Source organism: Odontomachus brunneus, unplaced genomic scaffold (assembly GCF_010583005.1).
Source record: "Odontomachus brunneus isolate Ranch 3 - 2012 unplaced genomic scaffold, Obru_v1 Obru_scaffold_009, whole genome shotgun sequence".
Classification (NCBI taxonomy): Eukaryota; Metazoa; Arthropoda; class Insecta; order Hymenoptera; family Formicidae; genus Odontomachus; species Odontomachus brunneus.
Window position 1 is genome coordinate 2,325,019 of NW_022639459.1, and position 20,328 is coordinate 2,345,346.

At 39.2% G+C, this 20,328-nt stretch overlaps 2 protein-coding genes across 4 annotated transcripts in view; one reads left to right on the forward strand and one right to left on the reverse strand.

Annotated features, from left to right (window-relative positions):
- The window catches only part of LOC116840206 (stomatin-like protein 2, mitochondrial), a 172,520-nt gene that overhangs the window by 109,502 nt on the left and 42,690 nt on the right, over positions 1-20,328 (reverse strand). The window lies entirely within an intron of this gene.
- LOC116854167 (mucin-12) overlaps positions 11,441-20,328 on the forward strand; it is a 77,460-nt gene continuing 68,572 nt past the window's right edge. The window contains exon 1 of one of the 2 annotated variants that reach the window (XM_032835831.1): positions 11,441-11,739. Coding sequence is in view for 1 of the 2 variants with exons in the window: in XM_032835830.1 (XP_032691721.1) it covers positions 11,842-11,880 (39 nt within the window). In the remaining variant the exon portion in view is untranslated. Of the gene's footprint in view, positions 11,740-11,780; positions 11,881-20,328 lie in introns of those variants that run through there. The other variant, XM_032835830.1, reaches the window with a different exon arrangement.

Below are 20,328 nucleotides of genomic sequence, written 5' to 3' on the forward strand. Positions count from 1 at the left end.
CTCTCTCTCTCTCTCTCTCTCTCTCTCTCTCTCTCTCTCTCTCTCTCTCTCTCTTTCGCAATCGTCGGAAAATTAATTCGTTTATCCCGCTTCAAAATACGATTCAAACGATTTCTCCCCGTGAAAACATCATAATGAATTAATTAACTAACTGCATATATTTTTCGCTTATAATAAAACAATCCGGCATTTTTTGCGTGATTTTTGCACTACCATACACGAAGAGAATATTGTAATAAAAATTACAATTCAATTTTAATAGTAAAACATGATAATTCTTAATACATTTATAATAATTTTTACTGTTCTATTATAATTTTCGCAATAGTGTCAGTCTATTCCTGGACTATTAAAATTGCATTGCAGTTTTTACTACAATATCCTCTTCGTATTACTTTTACATTATTTATTTCTTCTTCTTTTTTATTTTTATTTATTATTCTGCATTAATATTTCTGAATTCTGGGAGATAGTATCTGTGAGATGGATAAAATCGAGTTTTTTGTTTTACCGTGTAGAGCTCGAGAATAATTATCGGCTGAAGAATTAATACACTGAAGAATAATAATGCAGACTTCGCTCTTGAGAATTCACGATAACGAATGCCCGCTTCCGAGCAAGCAGCTGGCGGAAAATACTTGGAATAATTAAGAAAGGAGTACAATCGTGCGCGAAAATTGCGTTAAAGGAATGTGTGGCACGAAGCAGCCACGGGGAAGAAACATTTGTATAGCAGTTGCCGCTCTTCATTTTCCCCTCGCGACCGATGTTCGCCGTTCACCAAAGTCTCCGTTGTTGCTCTTGAAGGGTTCTTAATTCGCTACGTTTAATTCGTTTCCTTATACTCGCCCGTGCATCCTGAAATGTCCGCGTGAATGCGGCGCGCGACCGGCGCTTACGGTGTACTGCGAATGAGAAATTGAATATTCAACGGTAACGATTTATCGATATGCCGTCAAAGTGTTTACGACGATAGGTTTTCCATGTATTTTCCGGGGCTGTTTCTCCACGTCGATGGGAATATTTAAAAGCCTTTTAAAGCTACCGACGCGAGCGAGCGGGCGAGCGAGCTTCCAGGTAGCTCTCTGTTCCACGCAGATACACACAACCACGTTCAATAAAACGCGTTTCAACGAATCTCGTATTATAATACGCCGCTTAATCTCCACTCAAGATCGTGGATCAGACACAGCAGACCGTTGGATTATGACATCACGAGCGAGAGACCGTAGGTAATCTCTGTTTGCGATACACGTCGAAATAAATGAGCATGCCTTTTTCTTCTTCCTATTCTTCTCATGTCATCACTTTCTACGGGTTGAACTTGCAAAATACGCCGCGAAGTCTCATCTGGCCCCTCATGTTTGACCAATAAGTGACTGTGTGATTTATTTTGAGTTGCGGCCGATGAGATTTAATTCGTTGACAAGCGATTACATTTTTCAGCCGCTCACTTAGTTACAGAAAAAAAAAGAAATGACATTCTCGGCATGTTTTAGGTTCTTCTATTCTACTGCGAGAAGAAATTACATACGTTGAGAAGAAAAGATTCTAATAACTATCAAGCCTGTATAATAGTTACTTGATGCTTTGGTAAAATAGTGTTAAACGTGTAGATATGAATACAATCAAATGATTGGACAAATATTAACAAATAATCTTAATGAGGTTTGGTATTTGTTGCTAAGACTTGGTGACTTACTAAATTATGTAGTACGTATCACTAAACAATTTATTCAACAAATCACATTGTTTAATAATACTTATCATGTTATGTGATAAATATACGAAATATTTGTGTGTATGACTGTGAATAAATATTTTAGTAACAGCCAAACTATTTAGTAATTATTGCCAAGTTATTTGGTATTATTTACTAGATCATTTAATTAGTTAGTATTAGTTTATATAAATAATTTAAATATTCTTATTCATATCAATAAATAACTGTTCTACTAATTATTTTTATAACTATTATCGAATGATTGGTAACTGTTACCATATCTGATACCAATTATCAAATATTGCACTAAAACGTTCCCTCAACCAAATACAATTGTTAATTATTACAAGATTTTTTTTCAGTGTCTGATTTCATGCTACCAACATCGCACAGATGCAATATGATTGACCTAGTGGCTTAGCGAGCGGGAATAATAGTTCGCGAGACGCTAATTGTACGTTTCCCTATGAACAGTATGGAAAATATAGCTCGGTGATTTGTTTTCCACTCTTGACATCATTACGTAGTACGATAAATTCCAATACAACTGCGAAAATACTTTTTACGCACGGCAAAGTGGAATAAAGTACCGCCGTGCTGTGTAATGCTTAAGAAAGTAATCAGCAACTTTCAATCTCGATAGTCACGAGGCTCTCGTTGCCCAGTGATTGCTTTCTTAGACACTGGATGCTCTCGGGAGACTTTTTCTTACGGCGCACGGTTAACTTCTCGATCTCCGTTGAATCGAACTTTGTCTTTACGACATCCTCATAAATAAATTATCGACGTGCTCTGAGTACGGGCACTTTAGTGTGCAGTTCTTGGTATTAATGATACGGCCTTTGATTATATGACCATTAGGGAAGACCGTGGCCGCTATATTTTTTAGAATTTCAAAGTTACGACTTTTCAGATAATTTGTTGCGATTGATTGTATAGATATCATGGAGACAACTTCGGTGAAGTACTAATAATATTGGTTTATTTAAACCAAAACTAAACTAAATTCTTCTGTTTAAACAGAATGAACAATAACTTTTATGAGAAGCTGAGGTTTTAAGAAAATGTATACTTTCTTTTATTTGAAGAATATTTTATAAGTAAATATGTTATTTTAGTAGTAGCCATCGAACAAATATTTTTTATTTCTTAGATATTTTTTCTCTCACTGTACTGCGTAACTCATAAATAATTTTTCTAATTTGTAACTGTAATATTATTCTGATTTTAATGAAAATCAGGGAGAACTACTTACGTACTCTAAAAGTAACATTCTGCGATTTCGCTTCTGTAACTGTTCCCTTTTACGATGAACATATGAACAAGAGACACGGCCGACATAACCCTTAAGCAAATTAGACCCGTTTCCGTTTTGGCGCGATGAAGCGAGCGAATCGAGCGGACTCTGCTTCTCGAAATACCGGGAAGCGAGTCACGCGTGACGAAAACACGAAGAAACGGGAGGAGGACAACGACCGAACAATTAGTTTTCATCATGACAGGGAAGAAAGCGAGTCCTGAGGCCGGCTGACGCGACGTCAACAAACCGTCGGCTGTAATTTATAGCGCGCGATGAATAATTCTCGATTCCGTAGACGCGCCAGTGTTGGGACACGCCGCTAGCTTTCCAAAATGGAATTGGACGTTTAGCCGGAGATTCGCAATGCAACGCAACGCAACGTAAAGCGTTCATCACGTACAATCAAGCGGCAGGATGCCGCTGTGGAGGGAGAGGAGGGGAGAGAGAGAGAGAGAGTAAAAGAGATAGCGAGAGCGAGCGAGAGAGGGGGGAGGGGGAGGGGGGAGGGAGGAAATAAACCGAATAGTACGTTATTAATTAGAAGATATGGCCGAATACACGTGACCTTTGATCCATAATTCTTGGTACGTGATTCCTGAGATTGTCGAGTGCTTGTTGTAATAATACCGCGGTGCCGACGGCGTGTCTTTATGAGCGCCACACAATGGCGTGTTTAACAGCCGCTTAACGACTCTAATAATATCGGTAACAAAAATTGTCGGCTTTATATTACATTTCCGAATTAATATCGGCGACCATATGAAGTATCGAGTAACCGTGTACGTACGTGTGATTTTCCCTTTATTAATATTAAAAGCAATATTAAATAACTGCGCAATTTGTTGATTGCTGTTAAAAACACAGCATTGATGTACCCACGCTATTTTTAATAATGTCAAATTGGAATTTTCCCGCGAGCGGAGCGTTTCTGTCGCGCGTAGCGAGCTCCGCGTCGGTCAGCTCGAAAGAAATTTTAATTCAATTACGCGGTTCTGACGATTCTGTTAAATATTAATTACGTTGAATTTATACGCGACTCGTGTCGACGTCAGCTTACTCCGCAACGACAAAAAAAAAGAGAAAAAAGGAAACGCAAAGATTTTCACGAAATTATATTTAGGCTCAATTATTCCACCATCGCGAATTATTTAATTAACTAATTTTGGCCGATAAGAGCTACGTAATAGCGCTAGTAGCGAGAATGATTTTTAACGGAAGGATTATTAAAACTGCTGACCCTCTCTCTCTCTAAACACTCGACTGATGACGTTACAAGCGAGAATATACACGTTAAAAATTCTTGCAAGGTTAAACGGAATAGAAAGATGTTTCCATGAAATGACACATGCAATTTCTCGAGCATGTCTTGCTTCTTATTAGCCGCAATTAATTAGTAAAAAAAAATATGTCGTCCATAAATTGGAATTCCATTATGAAAATTTTCCAGATCCGCCGTTTCTTTCCTGCAGTGAGTCGTTTAAGGCTATCCTTCCTCATATTTTAACGCTTCATAAGTACCGCCTAGTGTCGGCGTTGTAATAACTAATCCGCACACGTTATTCAAGAAAAGTACTTGCGCTGCGAGAGTTACAAAGGTACCTGAGCCGTAATTGGACTTTTTTGCCAGAGCTGTGTTTTACCTTTTTCTTTTCAACACGTGCTACCGCCATCACCGGCACGAAGAGGTGAATCGGGGCACAATGGCGCGCAGGAGCGTCCATATCGTTTGCATGCGCTATGGGATGAGCAGGACGTGTGGGATTAAAGCGAATATTGGCTCTCACATTCTCGTCATTCTCGCGATCGTTCGCGATAGTTCGCGTTAAGATATGAAAAAAAGACAATTTTAATATTCTTGTGCGCGCGCGTGAAGCTACGCGACATATGCTTTGATCGTGTTACGTGAGCGAGTTAATCCTTACAATCTAGAAATCCACTATAGTGGCGCGGCAGCAATTTTATAAAATGCAACTACAATTATTATTGTTAATATCATCACGATTATTATCTATTTTTTATACAAAAAAATTTAAAGCATAAATAGTTAAATAATTTTTTCTTATAAGAATTTTATCACGTTAATTTGATATTCATTTATCGATTATTAGAGCAAAAGGAAAGTGTTCGAACTATTTAAAGGTTTACTAGATCGATTGCAGGTAAATAATTTTTTAAATAAATATAATATAATTAAAAGTATTAAATAATTTTTTAAATAAAAGTTTTAAAAAATAAATAAATACAAATATATTTATATTATACAAATTTTTAATGTCTTACTAATAATAAAAAACTTTGAAATTGATAATTGATGAATTGAAATAATAATAGATATTTTGTTTTATATTTAGACTTTTCTTATTACGATATATAGTGTGTCTGATGATTTGATAACTTAATTTACATGCACGAATGCAAGGATGTTCTTTATTTTACCATCAGATTTTTGCATAATTGTACCGAAAACAAATAAATTTATATTCTTTTATAATTCTTAATAGAAACAAGAATTTTTATATGATTAAATAAGAAAAAAGCATGTCTTGCTTCTTATTAGCCGCAATTAATTAGTAAAAAAAAATACGTCGTCCATAAATTGGAATTCCATTATGAAAATTTTCTAGATCCGCCGTTTCTTTCCTGTAGTGAGTCGTTTAAGGGTATCCTTCCTCATATTTTAACGCTTCATAAGTACCGCCTAGTGTCGGCGTTGTAATAACTAATCCGCACACGTTATTCAAGAAAAGTACTTGCGCTGCGGGACAAAGGTACCTGAGCCGTAATTGGACTTTTTATCAATAAAAAATAATAGTTATCATACAATATGGGAAGCCACTATGGCAGCGCGGCTACTATGAGACATTATGTTTTCATTACTAGTTTATTCTTTGAAATATGAAAAAGTTCTACTTTGAGGACTGTAAAATACACTCATTTAAAAAACTGCCGGAGACTGTAAGGATTAATGGCGAAAGTAGTTGTAATAGTAGCACAGAGGTAGCTCCAAATTAACTTTGAACAGAGTGAAGTAGAGTCTCGCGTTACCCATTCGCGATGCTCTACGCGTGTAACTCGATTTCGTTAATGCCACGGATTAACGCATCTCTGTATAACGCCGTGTTTAATCGAATCGCGGCCATCGCCCAAGAGCACACGTGGCACAGAAGAGAAAAGTTTTCGCGAGCAACGGAAAGCACTCGCGCGGCCTCATGTCGTTCATTGCATCTGTCGATCCGCGAAATTATTTACGACCTCACTTTCAGACCGCGAAAATTTAGGGAAGATCGTTGGCCAGATGGCCCATTCTTCAAAATTTCGAAGTTACAACATCTCAGACAATTGTTGCGATTAACTGTACAAACATGATAACTTTCCTCGATGCTTTTGTGTCCACAATAATCCTACAGAGTGTATATTTTCTCTTATAATAACCGAAAGACAAATATGTTGCAACTTGACCTGGTATTGGGTCAAGTTGTCTAGCAACTAATGGTAAGAAGGCTACATATAATATATTTCCGACATCTTTTAGTAATTTGTGTTGTTTGGGGAGGAGAGGGTGCATCCTGATTAGTAGTTCCTCTACGAGAGGTCTTCTTAAATAGTAGCAAACTTTATCCACGACGCCGTGTATACGCGTGACGCACGAAAGAGGAAGTTCTCGCGAGGCGAGAACGGGAGGAGACCTTTTGTCATCTGGTTGCTTCTGTCGATTCGCGAGAGTACTTCCGACGTCACTCTCAGACCGCGGAAGTTTACTTGACCCCGCGTTACGGGGATCGCGCAGTAACTCGCAACGAGACCTCGGCAACATGGGGAGACCCCCCCTCGGCCAGGCACTCGGAAGACCGAGCACTCTTTTCCTGCCGGTTCACCTCGGTGTCAAACCCTCGGGTCAATTATCCGAGGACGTTTATGCGCGACGCGCAGGCTCCGGTCGCGGTCTTCCTCGCGAATCGAAAGGCGAATCGCCTTGCCTTCGCTCGCCTTGGCTCGGCTAATATCACAGATGAAAGTGAATTTACTGTTACCGGCGCGTCGCGTCGCGGTAAAAGGATGCGCCTGCAGGTTACCTCTCTCTTCGCCGCGGCTCCTTCCTCGCGCAGCCTCGCGAAGCCGAGCCACGGCGAACGGAGAGGCGTGGGAGACCGTGTCATTCACTAAGGTAGTGCTTACTACGCTATCGGGACGTCGCATCACGAGAAACGATCGAAAGCCGCGGGTACTTTTACGGGTATGCACCGGACGGTAACGGAACGGCGCACGACGTTCTCCGCACGACGATTCGTAAAACATTTCAGGATGCCTGGCCCTGGATGATACATCGCGCCGCCCTGAGGCGTCGTCTTGCGCTTCCTCTCCTGACTATGATTCTCCTGTGACTCCTCATTGCTCGGCGGGAATAGAGATCTTTCCTCGACTCATACATGGCGAAAACTTCTCCACGATTTCGATATTTTTAACGTTCGATTTGAAAAACCGCGCAATGAATTCATAGATTCCGTCCAAATGGGATGGGGAATTGTCGGGATCGAGGACAAAATTGAACGCGATTATCGGCTGCGATTTTATTCCTTCATTGTGATTATTAACGTCGGTCCCCGAGTCGAAATTTTGATCCTATGTATTTTGAATTCTACCGCAGTAGGAGCTAAGATAGCAAAGTAGGTTTAATTCTAATCATATAATTTACTTCTACTTTGACTCTGATGATGTCTGAAATTTCCGCTTTCGCTTTCTTTGGCGTCAAAGTATAAGTAGGTTGTATAATAATAGAATCTTAGAAAGCAAAGTAGGTTCAGTTGCGAACCTCTATTGAAGCTTTAGCTCCTACATAGAATATGTGTATTTTATAGAAATATTTAAAAAATTTAATAAATAATGAAACAGAAACGTCAAATAGCATGCAAAATATATATTTTATTTGTTGCATATATTTCAGACATCATTAGAGTCAAAGTAGGAGTAAATTATATCATTAAAATTAAACCTATTTTACTATCTTAATTCCTACTGCGGTGTAGAATTCAAGGTTCAATATAGGGTCAAAATTTCGACTTGGAAATGAGTGTGAATATTGTCAAAATTCACCCAGATTGTAGATTATCTAAGTAGGCTCAAATTATTTTTAAGAGCGTCAAAGTAGCGTCAAAATCTTGACAAGATAGAGTTAAAGGTTTAAAAGAGAAGTTAACGATTATCGATATCGTCAAAGTAGGTTTTATCTAGGTTATAAATCGTCTAAGTAAGTGCAAACTATCCTTAAGAGCGTCAAAGTAGCATCAAAATTTCGATTCAGGTCGAAATTGTGATTTATGCAACGGTGTAGAACGATAAGAGCCAATTGCAGGTTCTAATTTGCGTTAATTTCAAATATATTATACAATATATCCGTCTTTTTTGTTTATTTTTTTTATTCACAAACAGGTAATCCATTTGGCACGAAACGCAATCAAATTCACAGTCATTTATTGTGGTGTTCACGCCTTGACATTGAGGCCTATGCCTTCTATTTTGTGCCTTCTATATTGGCCATTTCCAGTGGCCTAGTGAGGAGAAAGCGCGCGATAGACGCTTGGAACGGTATATAAAGCGTTTCGTAATATTTGCATCAATCTGTAGGAGCGTCGTGCCTGACGAATTCGGAGGCGATAGAGTTTTACGACTGTCATATCGATGAGAGAGAACTCCGCTTCGCTCGTTTCGCAAGGCGTCGTGCTGTCAGCTGATGATATAATAAGAGGACAAAGCCGAGTAACGAATTAACCAAATTAAATGTGTCTGTGGTTAAGAACGAGACGAGGAGAAAGCGGGAGAGGCCAAGCTGAAAAGACTAGAGCTTCAGTCGCGGAAAATAAGATGAAGAGAAGGGAAGAAAACGATGTGAAGCGCCCGACGATCTCTTCTTCCCTTTCCCGCTTGAATCTTCCAACATTGTTCTCTCGCTTCGTTTATCCTATCTTGCGATTTTAATAATAATTCGGTTTACACAGTCCTTTCAATGAAATTTCCTAATTTTAATCGAACTGCCACGTGTGATCGACGTTCTTATTAACGTGGCTAATCGCATCGATTGGCCACACATCACCCGCGGTGATTGAAAGCTAACGTTGTATGCCTGAAACGACCTGCGCACGGTGCGCGCGCAATAATGATGATACATAATGAACGGCAGAATCCTGGTGAGGAGTCCTAGATAAGAATCACAGAGAGTCGTGACACCGAAAGTTCATAGCGATAGAACGTCCGTCCCGAATGGAGCATCACGGCTGGATATAACCGAAGGAACGTATCATAGCGCGCGATCGACACACGCACACACATACCAATGCACATACACACACGCATACAGGCACGCTGGGAAGCACAAGAGTTGCTGCTTTATCGGCAAAAATAAATATTTGCCTCGCGTTTAAATATTTGGCGTTACCTTCATTGCGCGCGCGCTAAATTTCGGGAGCCGGAGGGTAGCTTTGGAAACTCGAAGTGGGTGTGTGAGTTTCAAACGAACGATACACGAGACGATAGAATTCCACGATGTAACGTACGTGTGATCGTGTGGATTTAGCGTTACTATTGGTGAATTAATGTTTATCCAGAATGAGAGGATGTGTCGATAACTGATTTAACCGTGAGGGTGTCGATGCTGCGGATGTTCATAGTCGCGCGCAGTTAAAAGAGTATTATTACTATCATTATTCCGAAAGCACGGTGTAGTTCTTTTATTTTTATTATTATTAAATCCAGCTGAAATGAAAAAAATAAATATGCTACATTATGTCTTTTTTCCTTCATACGTTTGACAAAATTTATAACTTGAGAAACTTTAGCGTCTTGACAAACTTTATAACTTTTTACTTTAAGCATTATTATTGTCACTACCCCGAAAACACGATGTGGATTTTTTATTTTTATTATTAAATTCAATTTATAGAAATAAAAGAAATAAATGTACTACATTACGTCTTTTTACCCTTCATACTTGATAAACTTTACATATTGTGTTGCACAGTCACCGTGATTTTATTACGATTTTTATTTACATAACTGTTGAAAAATTGCCCACAATTTACATAGAAGAATCGAGCGGCAAAATATTGCCAATTTCAGCCGCGATTAGTTTTCCCTTTATTGCATGATGAACTTTTAATTGTTTATTCGAGAATCGTTCAACGATATATCTGGCGACAATTACATCCAATATAGAAGCCAATAAGAGATTAATCATCCTTTATGTTTATGTTGGGAAGTTTTGAAGTAATTTACATATCTTCTTTCAAGTCCCAACTAACAGAATACGAGATTATTTAAAAATTAAAAATAAATTTGTATATGATTTTCTAATTCTTTTTTTAACAGGAGTACGAAAAAATTGTTTCGTTTAAACAATTACAAATTTTGTAATTTTTTTTAAAAAGAGGAAAGATTTTATATTTAACTTTTATTTTATATTTAACTTCCCCAGATATTGACATTGTATTTTCGCTACTTTTGGATAACCAGGATTTGGTAGTCAGGGTCTTTTTATTGTTCTCTCAGAGTGCTTCCCGAGAAGCATTTTGAAGTGCTGGAAAAAATCCCCTAACTATGAGTAAGTATTATTGTCACACAGGAGTTGACGACAGACAACGTGAAATTATTTTCAAACTTAATTCTAGAACCTTAAGCTCCCTAAGTTCTTTTATTTTCTGAAAAAATTACACGAGCCCTGAACATTAGTGAATTTTACCCAGCGCATCTTTTTGCTCAAATTAATTCTCGAAAAATTATCTTTATCTTCTAATCGAGACAAAAGTCACCGAGGAATATGATTCTACTATTTTCGAGATTCAATGAAGTTGAAAAAAGTCATAATAAAAAAAAAAACAGAAAAACAAAACACAATTTGAAGAAGGATAATGTTTGGAAGGTCGGTATGGCTAAATTTTACCCATGTCTGCGCTTCTCTAGGGTTTTAAGGGACGTTATCGCGGAGTTCGATGGATCGAACAGTGCTGGAGGGCGACAGTGTTGTTACAAACGAGGCAGCCCTCATACTCGCGCAAGCTTCGATATTCGACAAGCGAGGTGTTACATCTAGGGCTTAGCCAACAACGTCCCTGAGCGAACGCGTCTCGTCACCGCGCCGCCGCGGTGCTTGAGAGTTAATCTCATTGCGCTGAGCCGAAAAGTAGTCACGCAATTACGCGCCCACCCTTCGCGCACCATGAGTCGCGGGCGCGTTGCGGGGGGTTGTTGAGCAGCGATGGCGAGCAACCCTCGCGGCGCGGCGTACTGACGCACCTTGACGACGATTCACGACGTGCCCGTTGATCAACCGGCCCTGAATGTCGGCGCCGCGCCGGTGGGGATGGAGATCCTGGCGGCATGAGGTCCGCGCGCCCCACGGGCGACTCGTCAGTATCGTGCCGCGACTCCCTCGCGACGAGAGCCTGCTCCAAGTTCCACCGGCCGCACGGTACCGCATAGTCGCGCGACTCCTCTTTCTCACCTTTCTCTCCTCGCTGTTTTTCGACCGCTCCTCTCTCGCACCCGAAAGCCGTCGCGAGATCGCGCGTCGCGCGCGCGCGCCTACTCCGTCTCCGCTCTTATTTATTTATTTCCGCCTCTCCGCGGTATACGCGGTGACGCGTGTGTTACCACGATTTGGAGATTTAAAGGGCCCGAGGATCCAGGATACCGTTAAAGGGACGCTCGCGGAGCTTGACTGCACTAGGTACGAGACCGTTTTGACAGTAGTCGTAACGCGTTCAATTCAATATCCGCGCGCGCGCGCGTCGCTGATAACAGCGACGTTATACTGCCGACAATAGCACGCATGAAAAAAGGGAAAAAATTCTGCGACGGGGTTATAGGGGTGCGTATCCATATTCATCCCCTGCCGTATCCACGATCGTCTAATTTATCTCTTTGAAATACAGCTGCGCAACAGATCAATGGTAGAAGAGCGAATGTGATACAAAGTTAATACACGTTAATTAAATGTATTTTTCATTTCATTCCCGTTGTGTAAGTGCAAAGTCGCTGCACGAGAATCTCGCCGATAAGAATGATAAATGTACAAAAAATTGCATGCACGCGCAACGAGACAAAAATTATTTTGCAGATGTTCCAACGGTGACAGTTTGGCATGTGTAAGAAGGACCTATATATATATATATATATATATATAGAATAATTTCCCGTCTTATGATCGATGCGATGTCAAAAGACCAATAAAGTACTGAAAATCCAGCCCTAGTGTGGAATACTTCTGTATCGCGGCAATCCTACTTAAAGTCCAGAATTATCGGTACACGTGTATTCTGAATCATGAAGTCATTAGCGCGGCGTATTCGGCACGAAAATTATATTCGCGTATATGCGCACGCGGATCCTCCGACATCCCCGAAATAGCGATTCCTCGCTTGGATACCCGAATCGAAATTTTGATCCTCCCTTCAGCTTCAATATCCCACTCAACCCCTATTTTGATATTCTGCAGCTTTTACAATCTATTTTGACGCTAAAAAAAGTGAAAAGAAAAGAAAATCATTAGAATTAAAATAGAAGTAAATTGTATCGTTAAAATCAAACCTATTTTGCTAACTTAGTTCCTACTACGTTATAGAATTAAAGGTTTAATATAAGACCAAAATTTCGACTCGGGAGATATACATAAATTTGGCAGCCATTTTATATATTAGTTGACCTGCAAAGATTACATCTCTTATGAGTGGTTCATATTGGCACTCATACACACACAGAATGATGAAATAAAAGTATGAAAGAAGCGCGAAGAGTAAGATGAAAATTCACTCAGAATATGTGTAAAATGTAAACTCTGTGTAACCGCAAGTCAGTTTGTTGTTGCGTCGATGTAACAACAAATTTACACTATTGTGATGTAAATTTCATGATTAATTCAATAGAGTATGTTTACATCACCGGTGTAATTGGAGGAACTATAAAGTTTCCATTTATCGATTGTCTCACATCGTGATAATCATGAAAGTCTATCTGGCTTGTCGCTCGCTTCACGCTGTACGTTGTTTAACTTAAAGGAGACGATTAACGCTGTGTGCCGTTTAAAGTGGCACAGAAGGGCCGCTTTCGCGCCCGAAATTGTCGATCACGCGACGTGACGCGCGATTGTAAATATACGTGGCTATGCGAAAACATGCAGCGGTAAATTCGGCCGAATTTAAAAATGCATGCGATACGCCAGTTCCCCGACGCGTCCGACTAAAGGATTGTCGGGCCGGGTATTTTTGTAGTTGGAGATGTAATGCGAGCTGACGCGAGTCGCGATGAAGCATTGCTTCGCAAAAATAAGAGATATATTTAACCCGTAATTGGTATAATGGGGCCCCAGGGACCCTAATTAATTTTATTTTCGTGATAATTCCTAAACTATCCACTGTATGGCGCTAATATCTTCAGTACCTTTCGAGTAACAGTTCTCAGTGTGACAGAAGAAAAAATCATCGAGTTTTGTAAGTATTTGTAAGTAGCTGTGAATTATATGCATTTGTTTTTCGTCTGGGGTCATAGTGACCCCACTATGTACCGTTAACGTTACTTTTATGAAAATAATTTTCTTAATCTTCAGCTCAATATGGCTCATTCTTCACGCAAAAGAGTAAAAGCTCTTCCCTTTCAGTTAGTAGAATCTGAACTTAAGAGAAGTCTTACAACTCAATATATTCATAAGCCATTGCGTTTAATAATTTCATCTATTTTAAAAATTGGAGAATCTGAAAGATCTAAAATTATTTTGCTAGAGTAAGATGTAATAAATGTCCTAGAAGATATGAAGTTCAAAGAAATATATGTGCATTATAATGCATATATAAATGCAATGAACCAGTATGCACCAAATGTGCAAGCACTATCTGTAACGATTGCATCTAAAAAAATCTTTTAAGATTTTAATATTGTATTTAATTTAATAATACTTGTTTATATTTTTTATATAATCTATAATTTTTGGACTTAGATTAAAACATAAATATTTTCTTTTTCCGATTATTTGTCTTTCAGTATATTTTATTTCAACACTGTCCACATTGTGTTCATTTTATAATCAGTTAACGTTTTATTTTAGATTATTGAAAAACTGCGACTGTTATTATATATGTCTAGTTGTAATATAATATTCGTAAAGTATTATTTTCGAATAGGTATTATTTTCTATAAAGCGTTTTTCTTTCTAGCTTTTATTATAATTTTAAAAATGGCAAAAATTTATTGGGGTCCGCCGGACCTCACTGTATCTGTAGCTTAACTAAAAAGGCACCGTACCTATTACGAGTTAACAAGAAATTCGGCCGAATTTCTCGGCGGAAAATGCAATCTTCTGCCGGAAAAATTACCGGCGTTATTATTAATTAAACATGACGGTAGTAGATCCGTCATATCTGAAAATTGCATTGTCTCCGTGCGACGAAAATGGCTGGCTGTATTCGTATCTGGGTCGATGGAAAAGGTCGGATTTTGAAGTCGAATTTCACTTTAACGTATTCAATGTAAACGAACAAACTGTTCATTCCAATTAAGAGAAAGATAAGGCTTATGAGAGGCTGGATATCTGAGAAAATAAGTTTGAATAGCAACATAATAATGTCGCTGCTTACATTACTGTCATAACTGAGAAGCGCAAATAACAATGATAATTACTTGCTTGATGAATGATTTTAACCACATATATACACTGAGGGAAAAATTATCTTAAAATCAACAAATATTTTTTTGATGGGTAAAACATTAACATATTTACTTAAATCTAAATTCTCTTTATTTAAGTCAAATATTGTTTACCTGATTTAAGTAAACAATATTTGGTTTAAATAAAGAGAATTTAGATTTAAATAAATATATTAATACCTATCAAAGAAATATTTGTTGATTTTAAGGTAATTTTTCCCTCAGTGCATGTTAAAGAGGCTCTTGATGTATACAACCAGATGAAAAGAGAGAGATCAGGCGATGTTGATGCAAATAATTTGGAATGGGAGGATAGTAATGTTATACTGTGAAACATATTATCCTTCCGTCTCTCAAGTTATTCACATTAACAACGTCTTATCTTCCTCTTCATTTTTTTGGACACCTCAAGAGCCTTTGACATATATACAAGGTATACTTGCGTTAGAGCCGCGGTATATAGAATATTTCTTAACCTCCGACCACGAAACACATAGCGTTATTCCTTATGAAAAATTAAATCGAAAAGTCCTAAACCATTTTTGTCTTTGATGCTTAACGAAGCGGGTATTCTTTAATAAATTTCAGCAAATCCGTGCCGTTCTTTAGCGATATACACGTCTGTGAGCTGCGCGCCTGGTAGTGTGCGTGAATGCAGCAGAACATTCATGCACACTACCAGGCACGCGGCTCACAGACGTGTATATTATATACTTCTAAAGAACGACGCAGATTTGCTGGAATTTATTAAAGAATATCTGCTTTGTTAAACATCAAAGATAAAAATGGTTCAGGACTGTTCGATTCAATTTTTCATAAGGAACGCTATGTACTTCGTGGGTGGAGGTTAAGAAACACCCTGTATAGATAAATTAACACAAACTGAACAAAAAAGTCTTTTATTATTTTGCAAATAACCGCATAAGTTTTTTAATTATTAATTAAACGACATTGGCGCATTATCGTGCGCAATAAAAAAAATGCACACTAACTTCTTTAATTAATAACTAATATACAAGCATACAGCGGCAAACGTCGTCATCGCAGCTCATCTATTATATGGCGCGTGATCATTTATGAAATTTCTTGGATTAATAACGCAAAATTTTACGTGGTTCTTCGCAAAATAGAGGAATTTCTTGTTCATTTAGACCTAATCTATCTGTACACTGCGTCTTCTCTGTGAGTTACCGGACACCTTGTATATAGTTCAAATTACTCACCAACCGAGTAATCGTCGTCGTTACCTGCGATTACCTGTTCTAATGCTTTTTAAGCGGCAAACCATTATCGGCATTGCTGTCTGTGTTACACGTGTGTGACATCACTTATCGGAAGTCGAACCGAACTTTTTGACTGATCCAGTGCTCTTGTGCAAGATGCTAGATAAAGTCTGCTGGATAATGGATGTCAGGTTAGGAGGTGATCCTAGAGATAACGGTAGAAAGCCGTTAATAAGTGTGAAATGCAAAGAGGAAAAGAATGCCCAAGCGGGGATCTGACGCGAAATCTTCATCACGCGGATGACAGTTGTGCCGATTAATTTCTTCATCCGGCGACACGTGAATATCAAGTTTTGATTGGAGATTGTATTCAAACAGTCAGTCTGTATAACTCCGTCGAGTATTCTAGTATTTTACCGCTTAATTGAACGACACTTTTGCCGTTCCGGGGGGTTAAACGCATCAGAGGGTTGCCATTCAATCGAACAAACTCTGGCGCGTTTCCACGTAGTCCGCGCGCGTGCAACCATTTTTATTATTCTCGTCGACACCAGGAAAAGCGCAGTTTTTCAAGCGTGCATTTAAATAGCGCCCGCTGGGCCGCGACGTCGTGAGCAACGTTTGTCATGCAATAACTTTTCATTTATTTTACATCGGCTTGCTTCCTCGCCGTTAATCTTGACAATATTGTTGAGCATAATTAAGGCTGAACGCGAACGCCCCGCTCGCTTTTATCAAAGTTCATATTAGGTTGCTGCAAAAAGCATCGTCGTATTTGTCAAATAAAATGGGAAATCGAATTACCTAATTTCGAAAGATTAACAATTTTCGCGAGTAAAATAAATAACGTCGACTCGGTATTTTCTTTTCTTAGATATCTAAAGAGGATTCTCCTCCTATTTTCCTTTTAATACTCAAACTTCCTAAGAGGATTTAATCGAAAAGTGATAAATCTCTTGCATCAACCCAGATAGATTGGTGTGAATTTGGCAGCAACTTCACTATCGATTTGTAGAGGTAGCGTCCTTTATGAACGGTTCATATGGCGTTCATATTTATCACACATAATGGCGAAAGAAATTCGAAAAAAAGAAGTCATAAAAATTTGCTCAAAGCAACGTGCCATGTAGAATGTAATATGAAAATTTGCGTGTAATCTTAAATAAATTTGTTGGTGCACTAAAACAGTTTATATTATTGCATAATATAAATTTCATGATTAACTCAATACAGTACATTTGCTTCATGAATGTAATTAAAACGTTAAAACGCTTGTAGAATTTCCGTCAATTACCTTACGTCGTGATAATTATGAAAGTTTCTCAAATAGACGGATGTATGTAAATTTGGTAGCAACTTCATTAGTCTACTTGTAAAAGTTGCATTCCGTTTAAGTGGTTCGTATGGCACTCATATTTATCATGCAAAATAGAAATACCCGAAAAGGAGGTAGAAAAAAGAGATATTACCGAAATTTATTCGAAGTAGTACGTCATGTAAAATCATATTTATCACATGGTGTGTGACGAGAAATAGAAATACGGAAAAACAACAAAAAAGAAAAATGACCAAAATCTATTCAAAACAATAGAATGTAGTATGAGAGTATAACTATTAGTAAATTTGTTGCTGTAGCAATACGACCAAAAGTTTGCATTATTGCGCATGATATAAATTTGTTGATGAGAAATAGAAATATGGAAAAACACCAGAAAAATGACCAAAATTTATTCAAAACAATATGCCACGTAGAATGTAATATGAGAGTATAACTATTAGTAAATTTGTTGTCGTAGCAATACGACCAAAAGTTTGCATTATTGCGCGTGATATAAATTTGTTGATCAATTTGATATAGAGCACATTTTCTTCGTCAGTGCGATTAAAGAAATTGTCGAGTTCCTATTATCGATTGTCTCACGTCGTGACAATCGCGCAGTCTATCTTGGTATTTTTCGAGAGACGCACGCATCACTACGTGATACGGATTGAAAATTTGAGTAAGTCGATCTCTCTCTCTCTCTCTCTCTCTCTCTCTCTCTTTCTCTCTCTGTCCGGAGCTACGCGCGCCGTTAAAGAGTAACACGGAATACTCGGAATCACGTAGAACCTCGGAGCGCGTCGCTGGATTAAACCGATCAGTTCAAGATCGTAGAAATGTCGAGCATTCGTGCTATTTGTAATATTCGACATTGGACGTTGCGCGACATTACGACGTACGACCTCCCACTGATTCATTCTGCGCGAAACTGGAGATTTAGTATTGCGATGCGTCGTAAACTAAGATTGAAAATTCGCCAAATGTTCCCAGCGCGAAATGCGGCATCAATGCATACGCATCTCTCTCTTTCTCTCTTGCGGTTCTGATCTCGGAATGTCATTATCCGCTTCGCGTCCGTCGTTGACAGTCGACTCGGTGGAATTACTCGAATGGTAGCTACGCGATGTAAAGGGAATTTCGTCGCTCCATTATCGCGCGACCGAGCTGACAGATCCTTCCGAAAGCCTTTAGCTTTTGCTGCGCTGTTGAACTTCGTACCTGCTTCACGCGCGATGTCCAATTTGAGAGAATGCTACCGTTACCTTGCTCATTGATCCTTTCGTGAGGCAAATAATGGCTCAATTTACGTTAGCTCGGAGCGCAAGAAGCCAATACTTTTTATCACAGGCTCTACGAGTTGTCTTACCTTAAAATATTTCAGACATATTCGCGCGCAGCGAGAAATATCTTTCATAATTCCGAGATGGAGAGCTATATAAACCGTGACAGCTATTTTATAATGATCGCTGATGACTTTTCTCCGCGTTTAACTGACAGAACAATCTCTAAACTTCTTATTCTCACATAGAGGAACTTGAAAGGCGCGATACAAAGCAATTTTCGCACCCTTATTATCGAGGTCGTTACACGGGGTCAGACTCAATTTGCGCGATCATGTCGACAGATCCTTTTGAAAGTCGTTAGTTTTAACCTCTTTATTTGCCAAGGAGAACACAAGCCTCATGTTCTCTCAAGTCCTCCGTTGCCAAATTAAAATGTACACTATGTCTTTGTGACATTATTTTGCGCTCGCGACGCATTTCAATATTTTTCATCAATTATTTTATTCATATTAACTGTTTGTCATATAAACAACGTTATTCATACTAACAGACAAACACAAGATTAAAAAATACACAGAATATTCTATACCGGCTCGTGTCATCTTGACTTAAGAAATTTCTTAAGAAATCTACACGGAGAAAATGTTGTAGTAAAAATTGCGACACAATTTTTGCAATCTTGAACTATACGGGAATCATAACCGAAATTGCTATTTTATTTGAATTGCGATATTTTATTTGAAAACGTTACGCATTTGATTTTTCGCTACAAAATCATTGATTGCGTTCAGCAGAGAAAGCTGCTTTGTATAAAATTTGTGTGGTATGCTTTTAGATTCAGTCAAAATTAAAAGCATATACCAATCAAATTCATGAGTTACAAAGCAGCTCTTTCTGCTGAATGCAGCCATTGTAATTTTTTGAATATTTTCTTGTCAGGTAGGTCGTTCAATTTTTTATTTCTATTGTAATTTATATTACAATTTTAGAGTAGAGTCTAGATTACACAAAGAATCCAAATGAAAGGCAATTTCGACTGTGACCGAAATTTTAACGACATTTTCGCCGAACTTTGCATCGACTCGGAATATCTCACGAGGCTAATCCACACACGTAGTTAAAGGTAAATCCAGTAACCCGACGTCGTCGACGTGTGCGCACACTTGCTCTCATTATTCGGGATCCATCGACTCGCCGTTCAATTAGGCTGAGCGCGCGGCAGCGCGTCGACGAGGATCACACGTTGACGAGCATCCCGACGAATTATTCCAAGGGTGGGACGCACGCACGAGCGAATGCTTTATGAACGGCGCAATATTGTTGTGGGCGCGCGTGGCTCATACGTACGATCAACAGGCGACAAAGACACGGCAATCGCGTCTTGGCGCGTTAGTTAATATGCAAATGAAGCTAATTTAAGTCCGCCGAGCTTACACGCCGTTATGAGAGCAAACTTCATGTCTCTGCGAGAAGTCGGACCGAAGTCGAAGGCGTGACGACGGCTGACGGCGTCGCGTCGCGCCGGGTCGGGTCGAACCCGAGGTCGCCGTAATTAATCGTCCCGCGACTAATTAATCCGCGCGCGCGCGCGCGGTCCGTTATCCGGCCGCAGGTGAACGGGTCGCGGAGTGTCGTGGGCGAGAGGGGGCGAGCAAGGGGGCAATATGCGTTGAGCAATACACGTCATAACGAAACACGCGTGTACTCATTTTTACGTCGCGGCCGGCACACGCGAAGTGGAAATCGTCCGCCCCTGCCTTCGTCGCGTTGCCGCTTCGCTCCCCCCCCCCCCC